Source organism: Camelus dromedarius, chromosome 20, assembly GCF_036321535.1.
Source record: "Camelus dromedarius isolate mCamDro1 chromosome 20, mCamDro1.pat, whole genome shotgun sequence".
NCBI lineage: Eukaryota > Metazoa > Chordata > Mammalia > Artiodactyla > Camelidae > Camelus > Camelus dromedarius.
In genome coordinates, this window is record NC_087455.1 from 15,637,320 (window position 1) to 15,651,897 (window position 14,578).

At 35.4% G+C, this 14,578-nt stretch overlaps 2 protein-coding genes across 3 annotated transcripts in view; one reads left to right on the forward strand and one right to left on the reverse strand.

Moving 5' to 3' along the window:
• The window catches only part of MTBP (MDM2 binding protein), a 57,606-nt gene extending 46,252 nt beyond the window's left edge, over nt 1-11,354 (reverse strand). Inside the window, exons 1-7 of the mRNA XM_010990995.3 lie at nt 11,184-11,354; nt 10,277-10,357; nt 4,984-5,057; nt 4,738-4,889; nt 3,070-3,128; nt 1,418-1,562; nt 289-406 (exon numbers count right to left, since the gene is read on the reverse strand). Coding sequence (XP_010989297.3) covers nt 289-406; nt 1,418-1,562; nt 3,070-3,128; nt 4,738-4,889; nt 4,984-5,057; nt 10,277-10,357; nt 11,184-11,301 — 747 coding nt within the window. The 5' untranslated portion in view covers nt 11,302-11,354. The remainder of the gene's footprint in view (nt 1-288; nt 407-1,417; nt 1,563-3,069; nt 3,129-4,737; nt 4,890-4,983; nt 5,058-10,276; nt 10,358-11,183) is intronic.
• Nucleotides 11,355-11,614: 260 nt separating this feature from the next.
• The window catches only part of MRPL13 (mitochondrial ribosomal protein L13), a 38,790-nt gene continuing 35,826 nt past the window's right edge, over nt 11,615-14,578 (forward strand). The window contains exon 1 of one of the 2 annotated variants that reach the window (XM_010990994.3): nt 11,615-11,703. In XM_010990994.3, coding sequence (XP_010989296.1) covers nt 11,677-11,703 — 27 coding nt within the window. In that variant the 5' untranslated portion in view covers nt 11,615-11,676. The other variant, XM_031439560.2, reaches the window with a different exon arrangement.

A 14,578-nucleotide genomic window follows, 5' to 3' on the forward strand; every position in this document is an offset into this window, starting at 1 on the left:
CAGTGACTATTTACATTTAAATTAATTAAAATAAAACACAGTAAAAAATTCAGTTCCTCATTTGAAGTAGCCACATACAAAGTTCTAGTATCGACATGAAGCCACGGGACTACTATTTTAGTATAAATTCAGAATATTTCTATTATTGCAGAAAGTTCTATTTAGACAGTGTTTTCCCCAGAACATCTTTATATGGTACATTTCCATTCAAATTCATTTAAACTATCTGTGTTGTAAATAAAGATGAAAGGCCTGCTTTGCAAACTGTGGTAACAGAAATCCACTCACCTTCCTTTCCCATATCCGAATCTTCCCCCTCCACAACTCCTTTGAATCAATAGCACTTTTGAGATCTTCTAAAGATACAACATTAGCAGAAAGGTATTCTGCAATTTTCTGACAACTTCTACAAATAAAATTTATGATAATTAAATACAGGGTTTTATATTTTATTTAGATTTAGTGGTTATAGTTCACTACCAGCCAAACAGGCAAAAATGCAAAGTTTACATAACAGATTTTTCTAATAATATTATAGGACATTAATTAAGTCAGTCTCTGAAGAAGTTGCTATCACACATTCATTTAACCTCAGCATCCCCTTGAACTATGAGTAGTTACCCTTAACACTACAGATGAATAAATTTTCCTCCTATTATGTATTGGCTTTAAAGTGTCAGATATACACATACGTACACATGTATACACAGACTGAATCAATAAAATTCTTATCTTCAAAAGGAGAAGTGCTCTCCTAAATTGTTCCCGTGTAGTTTTGTATGGAATTCCACAATAGCACTTATCACAGACTACCATGACTGTTTGCATTCCAGATCCCTCTGTATTTCAACAAAAAAGATCAAATCTCACTTTCTTAACTCACCAGTCTATTGCTGTGCTTAACATAAACACAGTGCTTGTTGAATGAAGAAAATCATGAAGTTAATAAATCTAATTTGAATACTTACTAAGGATCGAAACTGTAATATACAGTTGTCCTTACTAAAATGTCATAAAACACAACACTATATTTCTACATTGCACATAAAACAAAAAAAAGTGATGACATTACAAGTCCAGTGTAATCCATGTACCCATGTATATATTATGGTGCTCACTGGACAATATAAACCTATTTAAAAGCACACAGTGGTTTGGAGTGTCAATGCTCAAGAACGGTTATAAAAAAGCATCAACAGTATTTACTAAAAACTTAAAACTTCTCAGATATATAAAGTATGAGATAAGAAAAATCTAAGTTCTTCTCAATAGATAAATTTCTAATCATAGTATGACATAAAGCTATCTTGTCACATTCAAAACATCTTCAAATGCTGTATCTATTTAAAATAGGGCAGCAGTTAATTCTAAAAACAGACAACACAGGTAATAATCAAATGTGAAAAAAGCAGCTTACATTTCACAGTGATTTCCTGCTATAGTAATTTTCGCAGAATACCATTCCTTCAAATGTTTTAAGGCTCCTACAGGAGGTAAACAGTCTCTCAATTTCGGAGGATCTTTGTCAGAAGGCAACAGTATTATATCTATCATTGCTCTACCTACAAAGAGATAAAGGCATTTCTGTAATTTTTATAAAATGTTAGATCTGGATGTCTCAAAATAGTATCTTGAACAACTGAATTTTATGTTTATTTAGAAGATGAAGAAGGATTTTAACTTTAATTTCTGAAATTCTTTGAAACAATACACATCTGAGTTCAAAATTTTTAAATGTTCATCATTTGATTTAAAACCACATTATCTTGAAACACCTAGCATATGCCAGAAAAACAAAGAACTATATCATAATTACTTGCCAATTATGTGACAGTGGTTAATTATGCATTGCTCTTGAAATCATCAATGCTATTGTTGTACTGAACAGAGGGGAAAAAAACCTGTGCAATTCATTATATATTTCTATACTTAATCTTGTTATATAAAAGGGAATGAATTAGTATAAAATTGTAATGTTCAAATAAATTATTTCTCTTTTTAAAGAACAATAAAACACTCAGAAAACTCAATTATCTGACAAAATTATTGGTTCCTGTGAAAGAAGGTTAATTTCATGAAACTTTAAATTTTATAAAATTATAAATTTACTGAAGGACCAGAAAAATAAAAAGAAAAATTTGATGAGAGTATTCTAATTTGCCAAAACAGCAACTGTACATTTCAATGCAGATTTTGAACTTCATATAAAAATTTGACACATTTATTTATCAGTGTATTCAGTTATTTTCCATATAGGATCTTTTGTACTAAAACATAATCTTGACTATAAGGATGAGACTGAGCTGTTAAGTCCTTTATGATAATCACATATGCTTTACTCATCACTGTATACTCAGCTCCGAGTACAATGCATGACTTATAATAGACACAACAAATATCTGTTTAATAAATGACCTCCAATAATGAAAATGTTCAGAAAACTCTTCAAAAGATTTTGTGGATGCCAAATTGTACCAAGCTTTAGATGAATCAGCTACTTGAATCATACAAAGATTAACTTAGACAAAATACAGTTTTAAGAATAGTACAATGCAGTATTTCATAAAATATGCTATTACAGGAAAAAAATGGGTATTAAAAAAATGCTGAGTCAAGGTCTTCTTTTACTGCATGACATTCTAGTTGATAATATGTACAGTGACTTCACACCATAAAAGAATGCCACCAAATGATCTAAGTTAAAGAACTTCTTTTTTCAGGACTTGTTCATGGGACTAGTGTTCTGTAAAACGCTGTGGAAAACAATGGTATATAGTGGAAAGATTATTCTTTAGCAATAACTGAAGAAGGAAACAGATGCGTATTTAATTTTCTAAGTTCTAATTTTTGTCTAAGTAAATGAAAATAATTAAGAATATTGTAATGTCTCAATAATGTACTTTATTAAAGTAGTGGAGTTTTTTTTTAACAACTTCAAAGAAAAAATTATTTTTCATTTTGAATTTCAAAAATAGAAGCAAGAACACAACATAAAGACCAAATTTATCATTTATGCACAGAAAGCATAAGGTAAGACACAAATTATTCAAAGTAGTCATAAAATATTACCAGGAGCAGGAAGTTTGTCTGATAACTGATGCAAATTTTCTGCAGATTCCTCATATAGGCTAAAGTAAAAGAGTAGGTTAGGGAAAAAAATATATACACATTACATATAATCATAATAGGTAATATTAATTAAATCGATCTATATGCCAGACACTGTTACGTATGCTGGATGCACTGTCTCCCCTGATCCTCCTGACAATCCCCTGAGGCACTACTGAAATACTAGTTTATCCTCATTTAACTAATTCACCTAATGTTCACGTAAGTTGTAGGTGTGGAAGCTAAGATTCAAACCCTGAGTCCAAGTTCTTAGCCGCACCTCTTAAACAAACAAACAATAACAAAAAAAGGGGGGGGAACCTCCCTAAATTATATCTTAGTTATAATATAAATCATAACTAAGAGACCATTTTTCTGAACCCTAAATGTAAGGTATTACTAAGTGTTTAATAAAGAAGGATACTGCTTTTCTCTGGTTGGCATACAACAGCCCTGACTGGAAATTTTTTCTCCTCCAATTCTTCAAAATCTGTTAGTGTTATCCATATGATGACTTTTTTTCTTATAATAGTTTCTTGTATAACATAAATGTACTTAAATCCTTTATTATAAATTCACCATTGTCTAAAAAACTTAATGCATCTTACAGTAAAGTATAGTTTTCAAGCTCCCTCTTGTGGAAACAATTATTAGGTCATTTACTAGAAATAATTACTTTTACACTTGCCATCTTCCAATAGTGGTGAGAAAACGTATGGAATAAGAGCTCTAAGGCTAGAGAGCACCTTAGACATCATCTAAAAGGATCTCAACACTTTATAGATGAGAAAATAAAGGACCGGAGAAGTGAGTGGTCCAAGGTCATAGAACTGGAGATCAACTCTACCACCCTCTGTTTTAATGGTTCTGGAATGTCTCCCCTCATTAATCACTACAAACAAATATGATTTGAAAACAGAATTTTAAAGTCTGTGGCAACTTATAGAAGTATAATATTTGAATTAAAACAAACAAAACTAGTTTTTTTGTAATGAAGTATTACAGAAGACTAAAATGACAGGAATTAATTGTGGGCCAGAGATGGGATATTTCATGAAGGAAAAAAATAAAGGATCACAACTCACATCACCAGGATCCCTTTCTATATTGTACCTCAGTGCAAAAAGCCTGAAAGTGAATTCAATCGTCTATATAATCCTCAGAAACTGTGGATTTTAAAGGTGCCTGAAATGCTGAAGAGACACACAAATTGAAGAAACTATATATTTTAGCCTCAAAAAGCAAAATGAAAATACTTTGGTTTGAATGGCAGTTATCAATCTTAAACAGAGTTTCTATTCAAGCTCTTAAAATATAATATCAGGCAGAATTTTTCGTCATGAAAGTGACATGCTAATTATCACTTTTTATGATTCCTGCAATTATGTAAGTTTAAGAAGCTAAACATTTTCAGATACCAATTTTTGCATTTTAAAGAATTTTATTCAATTTTTTCTAAAAAGGCCCAAATTCCGAAATTGCCTATCTTCCACAATAAAGAGTTGAAAATCTGAATTATGTAAAATCCCCTTACTATAGCTGCTAACATATCAAATCTTCACTCTCACGGCTAAAATACTATCTAATGTCAAAGATTTTAAAAGTATTATAGAAAGTATATAAGCATACTCAGCCAAGGATAATGACTCCCTGCTGTTACTATCTTCTTCCTCAAAACACTCAACAGCACTCAGACAGTCTTCGATATTTGTTTGAAGAACATCTTCAATTTCATCTTTTTCTGTACCAAAATGAATCTCTTTCCAATCAGAGCTACAAAACTAAAATACAAAAGATTGCACTAAATAATGGGTTCATGGAATTATTTATATGAACAAAGATACTCACTAATGACTATTTTCTTATTTATGTTACCTGATAAAATCCACATATTGCCTGCACTGCAAAGAACCACTTCTTGGAACCAGGTATACCACCCACTGAACAGGCTTGAAAACAAAATCATACTTATTAGAAGAAAGGCATACCACAAATAAGTAGATGTTATAGCATATACACTTAGAGAGTGGTACAATTTTTACATATTATGCAGTTCTGCAAGCTATATACATATATATGGGGGAGCGTGTGTGTATATGTGTGTGTGTGTGTGTGTGTGTATATGTATATATATATAAAATATGGATATTTTAGAATTTCTGCTAAAAAATTTAAATAGGAGAATCTGCCTAAAAAGCACAATTATTCACTTGCTATGAATACTCTGCTTTAGTTCATCACAATTCAAAACTATATCATTATATTAATCATCATTTCAAACACTAAAATCTAGTATAAAGATGTTGAAAACTACACCCACTCATTTACTATTGGGTAATAAAAAACCATGCAAGTCATTTTACAGAAAATGATTCCCGCTTCAAAGACCATGAAGGTTTGGCTTAGTCTTGCTAAAGAAAGAGGAGTTAAAGAGTAACTATAGCCTAAAGATAAAGAAGATGCTCTTCTTGGAGACTGGAACATTACAGGAAGATGTGAAATTAAGGGTCACCCCAGGGTGCAAGTCAGAAGAGCAATGAAGAATTTAGACATATGTACAGAAATTGATTCAAAAGAGGGAGAAGGAAGCAAGGAAAGTAATTCGATGTGAAGATGTATGAGATAAGAACTTCTAGTTAACTCTACAGGAATAGTTATCTTTGGGAAGTATCTATCTAAAACAGTCTTTCCACACTTTGGTAACCTGCAACTAACCTAAGTTAAATGAAGAGAACTCATTGACTATTTGGGTCATTTCAAATAGGATAAAATATTGGAACATTAATGAGTCTAAGTTTACCTACTTTTGCCTCCTTAGGAGAAGGAAGACCAAAGCCGAAGTTTTCCAATCAGGAAATGTGGGTATGACAAACAGTTCACAATTACTTTCTTCTTGGTTTTTGCCAGAGATTAAGGATTTTAAGGGTCAAAATTATAATGAGTCATAATTCTAGTTATTGTAACCAAGTTTCCTTATTGATTACACTGTAGTCAGATGCTTAACCATGACTTTTAAAGTCTTCTGTCATTTATAGGCAGTTACTGTTGTAGTCTGATGCTGTTGCAAAAGTGCTTCATCTTCAAGAAGATTCATAGGAAGGCTATGGAAGCATTCATATCTTCCAGGTTACAGCAGTTCCACATCAAGATGATGGCTACGTGAGGATTCCAGCCCATACTGCCCTCCCTCCAACTTAAAACGAGAGACTTAAAACAACGCCCCCTGGGGCCCCTAAATCAGACATCCATAGGTTTATCCCCTGACAGGCAGGGTCAACACCCCTACTTAGCCCTGAAGCAGCTACAGAAGATGGACCATCACCCCTCTGCTTCCCATAAGAATATGCGAATAAAAATCTCCAAGGAGGGAATTTAACATGATGGTTAAAAGAATGACACAGTCACTGAGGATACAACAAAAAATAATGAGAACCAACTAGGCCCAAGATGGCAGAAGATTAGACTTCCAGTAGACCTTGAGCTTCATTATATGCTCACTGTAATACATTAGCATGCTAAACGACACACCCGCAGGGGCCTGACAGTTCAGAAGCTGACCATAAGAGGCCAAAAAGTGGGCAGTGGCCCAATCCCCTGGAAATCCCCGCCCCTTCTCCAAAATAGTTAGAATATCCCTCCCACTCATTAGCATATGAAATTACACAGCCCATAAAAACTAACAACAGCATGGCTTGGGGCCACCGTTGCCTTCTGAGAGAGTATGCATACTGCCAATGGAATGTGTATCTCTCTAAATAACCTTGATTCCCTTAAAAAAAAAAAAAGGGAGAGGGAGAAATGTGATAACAGAGGCTCAACTCACAGAAGCTAGGAAAGATGCTAAGTGCCTATTATCAATTTCTGCCAAAATCTCAGAAGACTTCACCTCTTATTTCCATAAAAAATAGAAGCCATTAGGTAATAACTCCCTATCAACAAATGTATTACTCTTCCTGCATTCCCATTAAGTCTTTCCTCATTCTTCCCTGTTAACGTGTAAGAGGTACTGCCCTTCCAATTGAATGTTATCCCTCAGACTTCGGCTGGGACCCTAGGCCACTGGCTTTCTTGTATCTTCAATCCCTCCTCTGTCAGTTTCTTCTCATTATTATTTAAATATGCACAAGTATTTCTCAAATTATTTTTTAATCACCTTTAAATTCACCTCTCTATTCCAATTACTACTATATCTCTTTCTTTACTCTTCAGAAAGGCTAAACTTTCTGAAAACACTGTCTACATTTGACTATCTCCATTTCCTGTTTACCTTTTCTAGTCCCCTCCAAATCCAATTTAATCTGATTTTTTAATCTCCAACATGCCACTGAAACCACTCACCAAGTCTAACAAGTTACATAGATTTCAGTCCTGTTGTTACCTGACCTCTCAACATAAGAAAGGAATCAAAGATGACACATTTGACTACTTTCTCCTGAAAACACTTGCTTTCTGTAAAACCTGTCTTTTCCACTGCTCATTTTCATTCCTTTAAAAACTGGTGTTCAGTTCCTTTATATACTGGGATTCAGTTCAAGATTGTCTGCTCCTCTCACTATCCAAAACAATCCCCATCCTCTCTCATGACTTGAACTGGCATCTATACAATGATGATTCTGTTTCTCCAGCTCTCCACACCTTTGGAGTTCAACACATGTGTCCAACTTTTACAAAATATTTTCACTTTGCAATTTTATAGGCAACTAATTTCCTATTCTTAAAACATGTCATATATGCTCAAAATCTAATTCTCTATCTCACTAAAGGCCACCATCACACTATAACCCCAGCCAGAAATCTAATGTCACCCTTGATTCCTTTCTCACTCTTCCCTTCTCCTAATTCACACACATGCAACACTAAGTCAGCTGGACTCTACTTCCATAATTTCCTTCAGATCTATCCCTTTTCCTCCACCCTGGCTGTCTCTTATGTCTCAGCTGGTCTTCTGCGGCAGCCCCCTCACATCTATGCTTTTCTCTAATCTGTCTACTACACTGTAGCCACCTCTGCCTTCATTAAAGCCATTAACAGCTGCTGATTACCATCAGGAAAAAGTCCAAATACCTGACATAACTTACAAAGTCCTCTACAAAGCCATGCCTATCTCTGCAGCTTTATTCCAATCACAATCACACTGCACTTCTAGACCTCAGATTTGCCATATTACTGAAAGCAATAATCCTACCGTAGTAGGAAAGCCAATATAGATAGTTCTCTCTTTGCATAGTTCCAATATGTAGACTTCAGTTACTACAGTTTAAATAACATCAGTCCCCCCAAGAGTTAAAATTCCAGTTACCAAGGGTTATTAATTAACTATAATTGCAAAACGTAAAGCTTCACTGCTAGCTTCTTAATGCACAAATCATAAATAAAACATGTATATCATAATCAGTAACCAATCACATTACTAATTTCATAGTTTGTTGCTAACTGATCACTGCACATCTGTTATTCACTTCACACACAGATAGCAAAAAATATAATTCTGTTGCCTCTTTCTCTCCCAGTAATAAGTCCACATATTTTATAGAAGTGGATAAGACGAAGAGACATTTGGCAAAAAGAAAAAGAAAAGATGAAAGCAAAGCCAAAAAAAAAAAATGATAATGCTGAAAGTGATACTCAAATCTAACATACATGGATTGTAGAAATAGCTGCTGCGATAAAAATACTGTGAAAAAAGGAATAAAGAGGTCCTAGAGAAAAAGATGCTGGCAAAAACCTTCACATTTAAAGAAACTCAGAGATAATTCACAACATTAAAAGTACAAAGGATAAAACACTGGAAGCTAATACAAACGTGAGAGTATGACAATTTGCCAAAACATAGAAAAACCACTCACTCTGTATCTTAAGTTATCTGATGTTGAGAAGAAGGTAGCAAGCACTGCTCAAACTACTCTTGATAAGGTCTGTACAAAGAAACACTCCAATTCTCAATGTTTCTAATGTTTTAAATTACAGCATATATAATAAATACTAGTTTTACTCTTTTCATTTCCTATACATTTACAACCAACAGTTTAAAGTTTTTAATGTTTTGACAAAAAAATGTTAAACGTCATGGAAAAACTGTAAATTCTCCCATTGATTACTGTATTAGGATTGCTTTGTATGGCTTCAGCGTGCACAGTCATTTATACAGTCCCACACTCCCATGCAAACAAGGACTGCCTGCAAGAAACTTCTATCCACCCAAACAGAAAGTGAAAGTTTTCATGAGAGCCCCTAGAATGCTTGCAACAGCTCTTTTACATATACATTTGGGGCACAAATGAAAGAAAATCTTTGTTGCAATAATAGTACTGACTTAAATTATATCAACTTGAAAAATTAATGAGTACTACTAGGACTTGGCAAACAGGCCAGGCTAGCACATACATATTAGAAGTCATTTCCCAAAAATGACAGTTGAAACCCAAGAGACAGGCGGTTCTCTGATGAAGAAAAAAAGAGAAAGGAACAAACTGCACGGTCACGAGAACTGTAAAGTTATCAAAACAAGCATGCTCTCCCTGGCATCTCAGACCTGTTCTGATATCTCCTTTTTCTGAGCCTTTTTGAAAAACACTCCCAGACCGTGGCCAAGAAAAGGAAGTAACAGGGAGGATAACTATCAAAGAAGTTAGTAAATGGATTTATATAATGCCAATAAAAACCAAAGGAGAAAAGATTTTACAAAGTAATGGGTGGTCAAAGAAGTCAAATACTTTGAAAAAGTTAAAGCAGATAATGGAGAAAAGATTCCTGTGTTTAACAATTATGAAGTGCTTTTAAGAGCATCAGTAAGAGGTAAAGATGGAGAAAAAAGAGTTAAGGAAATGGGTGTAAGAGCATTAATAATGTATTTGTACTCAGGACAAAATTATAAATCCTCCTTAAAATGCCACATTGCTCTACCTTATATGGAAGTAAAGATGGGCAAGAAAATCTCATAAAGGGAACAAAGCTCAAGCTGAGAAACTAAAATAATTTTTATAACAACTTTATGACATCCAAGCATCAGGAAGAGGAAAACATCTTTTCCATTTTGTATTTCCTTCGTTACCTCCCTCTCCCGGTGACTTGTACAAAGTCAACAGGTGTTTCTTGTGACCAGATTAATTAAATTTATTTCCAATACATATGCTGTGCCAGTGAAAAGAGAGGTTTATGTTATACTTACCAGGGAAAGTACTATCTTCTGGATTAAGTGAAGCACTAATGCTTCTTTTCAGGAGGTGATAAACATTTGCTGCCCTTAAGTCTGAAAAAGAAAAAAACAAACTCAACAGGCTCAAGAGTTACATAATGTAGACTTATTCCAATTTCACCATCAGAGCCTCTCAAAGACAGTATGTTGTACATAAAAGAATTACATTCTGTTCAAGTTTTGACAAAATAAATCTAAAGCAAGCAGAGAAAACAGGTAAAGCTCCCAGTTTTTACATGCCTGCCAGTTAACAGAAATCCAAAATTACCCCCAAAAGATAATTATAAACAGAGAAGGGCAATTCCATTACTAACAATACCCTGTGAACAACCACATACACTTTCTTCTCAAAATACCGCTCTATCAAAATAAACTAAATAAAATGCAATACAGATTCTAGACAGGAGCACCAAAAAGCAATGCAATCTCAAACGGTCAAACTTTTAAATTAATCATTTGTTTTTTAACTTAGTTTATGTGTGAAATGTCTCCTCTCGTTAGGATGAAAACTCTAGGAGAGTAAGACCCTTTTCTATCTGTTCCTTTCTGTAGTACCTGCATTTGGAACGCAGAAGGCAGAAATAACTATCGAATGCATATATGTCCAAAGAGCAGAAATTCCATAATCAAGGCCCAGAGAATTTATTCAGTTAAATTTTTACTGTGTCGGGGAATTCTGGGACGTGGTATCTTGCATCCACAAATTTGTCCCTATTTTTCCACGAAGATAATATTTTTTTCAGCCCTTGTCAGGTTGATCCCAGATAAAGTCACAGCTTCCTGGGACAACTTGATTCAGGTCCCTCCTTAGCAGAACTTGATCACAACTTTTTTCCCCGCCCGGCAAGCCGTTCCCGCTCTTTCTCAGCCCAGCGCTTACCTGGCTGCTTTTCAGTACCCTCAACCGGCGAAGCCCCTGGACCATGCTCCGCCTCTTCACCCGCCGCCGACGGGACTTTTCCTTCCCCCCAGATCACAAGGAGTAGGTACCGATCCATCACCTTACAGCTGAGCCCCTGTTTCAGGTCGCTGTTTCCACATCCAAACAGGCCCGCGCTACTGACCTACTTCCGGTTCCCTTCTACTTAGGTCGGCTGGAAATTTTGTATCCTCCATCGGTTTTTCCGCAGCTTTTCCAGCAAACGGGTTATTTTCGGGGGCTATTCTCCCAATAACTGCATCATTTCCTCCTTTCATGACGAAATTTCTACCGTGCTAATATTGGAGGAGATGCAGGAAAAGCGGAGGAGCAGACAAGTGCTAACTCTCCTAGGAACTTTCATGCCTAACTATACGCGTTTCCCGCCGGACCCTTGATTCTGCGGAACAGATCTTGGGGTCCGGAAAAAGAAAGGTCTTGCTACTAGGGGAACATGTCGAGTTTCTCTAGGGCGCCCCAGGTGAGTTCTGAGTCTTGTAGCTTGATGGGATTCATTACGCTGGCTGAAGAAGATCGGATTTAGTGAAGCTGAGTCGGATGGGAGGCCTAGTTGTTGCGTCAGGAGATGCCTCAGTGGCAAACGAGGGTCGTGATTCCGACCACCACTTGCTGTCGTTTCTTGGTACGCCTACTTGCTACCCCCTTTTCAGTCAACCCTTCTCATGTCTTTTTCTCCTCCGGAAGAGTATTAGGAGTTTGATTTCCTGAGCAAAATAAGGACCAGCTGGAGGGTTTTGAACCAAGGAGTAACGTGATCTCTCTTAGGTGTTAATAGAAGCACTCCCACTGATGAGTCGAGAATAGGCTGTTTAGCGATGGGGATTGATGGAGAATGGAAGCAAAGAATCTGTTTGGAGGCTATTGCAACAATCCATGCTAGACTTGATGGTGGTGCAAACCAGGCTTAGCAACAGTGTAATGTTGAAAAGTGGTCACGTTCCATCTGAAGGTGGAGCCAATAGGATTTCCTGAGGATTTCGTGAAGGATTGAATGTGGGCCGACAGTAAAAGAAGAAACAAGGATTATTCCAAGGTTTTTTTTTATTTCAACAACCAGAATTTTGTTCCATCAACTGAGATAGGGAAGGCTGAGATTGAAACAAGTTTTAGGAAGAAGAGCAAAAGTTCCGTTTTGGGTTGTTGGTCTAAGATGCCTCTTAGCCTAGTCCTGCCAAAAGTGCGATTCCTTCCTCGGACTGTTTGTTATCTGTTCCTGATGAGGTAAATACAGGAAGTAAAATTAAACATTTTAAAACTGTAGCAATTTGACATTGTCGCAGAATTTTCATTGTTTTATCAAAGTTTTTTTTCTATCAAAGTGTCAAAGTATTGGTATGCAGTGGTTTGGGGGAAAACTAGTCTTTTGGTTTAAGAAACACTGTAGTGCATATGGTAGGTGGGCAACTGAATACAAGTGTAAAGTTCAGAAAAGAGCTCCAGGCTGGACATGTAAATTAGGGAATTATAAGCATACAAATGGCATTTAAAGTTATAGGTCTGTATGAAGTCTTTGAGGAAATGAATAAGGAAAAGACAGGAGACCAAGAACTGAGTTCTGGGACATTTTAACATTGGAGAGGCAAGAGAAAGGGAGAACCAGCATGACAGGGAAAAAACAACAAAAGCAGTAGGGGGTGGTATCCTGGAAATCAAGAGAAGAAAGAATACCCTGCAAAGGAGAATGATTTACTGTACTGAAGACTTAAAATTGACCAGTGGATTTAGTAACATGAAGGTCATGGTAACTTTGGCCGGCGGTAGCGTGCTGGTGATGGGTATGGGGTATGGGAAGACAAAAGCCTGGGTGGAGTAGGTTGAAGAGAGAATGAGGAGAGACAAGTTGGAGAAAAGACAGCTCTGCAAGAGTTTTACTACAAAGGAGAGGAAAGAAATGAGTCAGCTCCTGGTAGGGAAGGCAGGAGTTGCTCTTTTTTTTTTAATTTTATTGTGGAGAATTTCAATCATATATAAAAGTAGATATCACCTAGTTTCAAAAAACTCATAGCCAACACCTTTTAATCTGTACCTCTTTATTTCTTTCTTTTCCTTATGAATTTGAGGTAAATCTCAGACTCATTTCATCAGTAAATATTTCAATATGTTCTCTATAAGATAAGGATTTTTTAAAACTCCCATTACCATTTATCAAATCTAAATGAAAAATTAACTGTTCCTTAACATCATCAAATATCCAGTATTTATTAAAATTTCTGACTTTCTCATATATCATGTATATTATATAAATACATAATACTTTTACAGTTCCTCTGGATTAGGATCCAAAATGCAGTAAGTTGCTCTTAATAAATAGGTTCCTATTTCTATCTTTTTTCCTTGCAAGTTATTGAAGAAACAAGATTGTCCTATACAGTTAACTGCTCTTTGAGGTTTTTTTTAAGTTTATAAGCTGAGAGAGGTATGGAAAGCATATGGGCTAACAGCTTCTTTATTTGCAAAGGACATGTCATCTATTTGGAAAATGGAATTTACAAAAAGCTACTAGAACTGATAAATGATTTTAGCAAGGTTGCAGGATACAAGACCAAAATACAAAAATGAAGTGTATTCCATATACTAGCAACAATCAGAAATTTAAATTGAAAATACAGTATTTACAGTGGCATCAAAATATATTAAACAGAGATAAACCTGACAAAAAAATGTGCAAGGGAAGTGGGGTAGAGACCAGAAAAAGGAAAACAGGGAAACAGCAGATTGGTAAACAGTTTTGTAGGCAATTTGAGGTTTGTGATGATTAAATTTAAAATAAAACAAGCTAGCCTAGTTGTATTTTGTTCCAGCACTTTTTGGCTGCTTTTGTATATGCATAGAAAAACCATCTGATCAAGATCTTTATCGCCTATAACTTTCTTAGAGTTTGAAGGCAATGATGGACCCCGCAAAGACAGTGGTCTGTTCCTGAGGCAGCCTAAGATATCTGTCTAAGGCAGTTTTTTTTTTTAAGTTTACTCAACATCATCTATACTTTTCCAGCTACATTCTGCTATTTAACTCTCCCTTGGAATTAAACTCCTGCATAGTTTCACTTCCTAATTGACCAATCATCTTTCAGTGTAATGTATTTTCTAATCTCAAAATATTTTTGAGGACCTTCATAAACTTCATAAACTTCTACTTTCATAAGAGCTCCTCATTACCCCTCCAGATTCTATTCTACATGGTCCTAGAAATACAAGTCATAATGTAAAGGGAAATACTATCTTTGGAATGTTTTTAATAAAGCATGATCCATATTTCTAATAGAAAAGCAGGCAGGAAAAATTACTGTGTTAATCTTTGCAGAATAATGAGAAAAATCACCCCCTCTTCAAAAA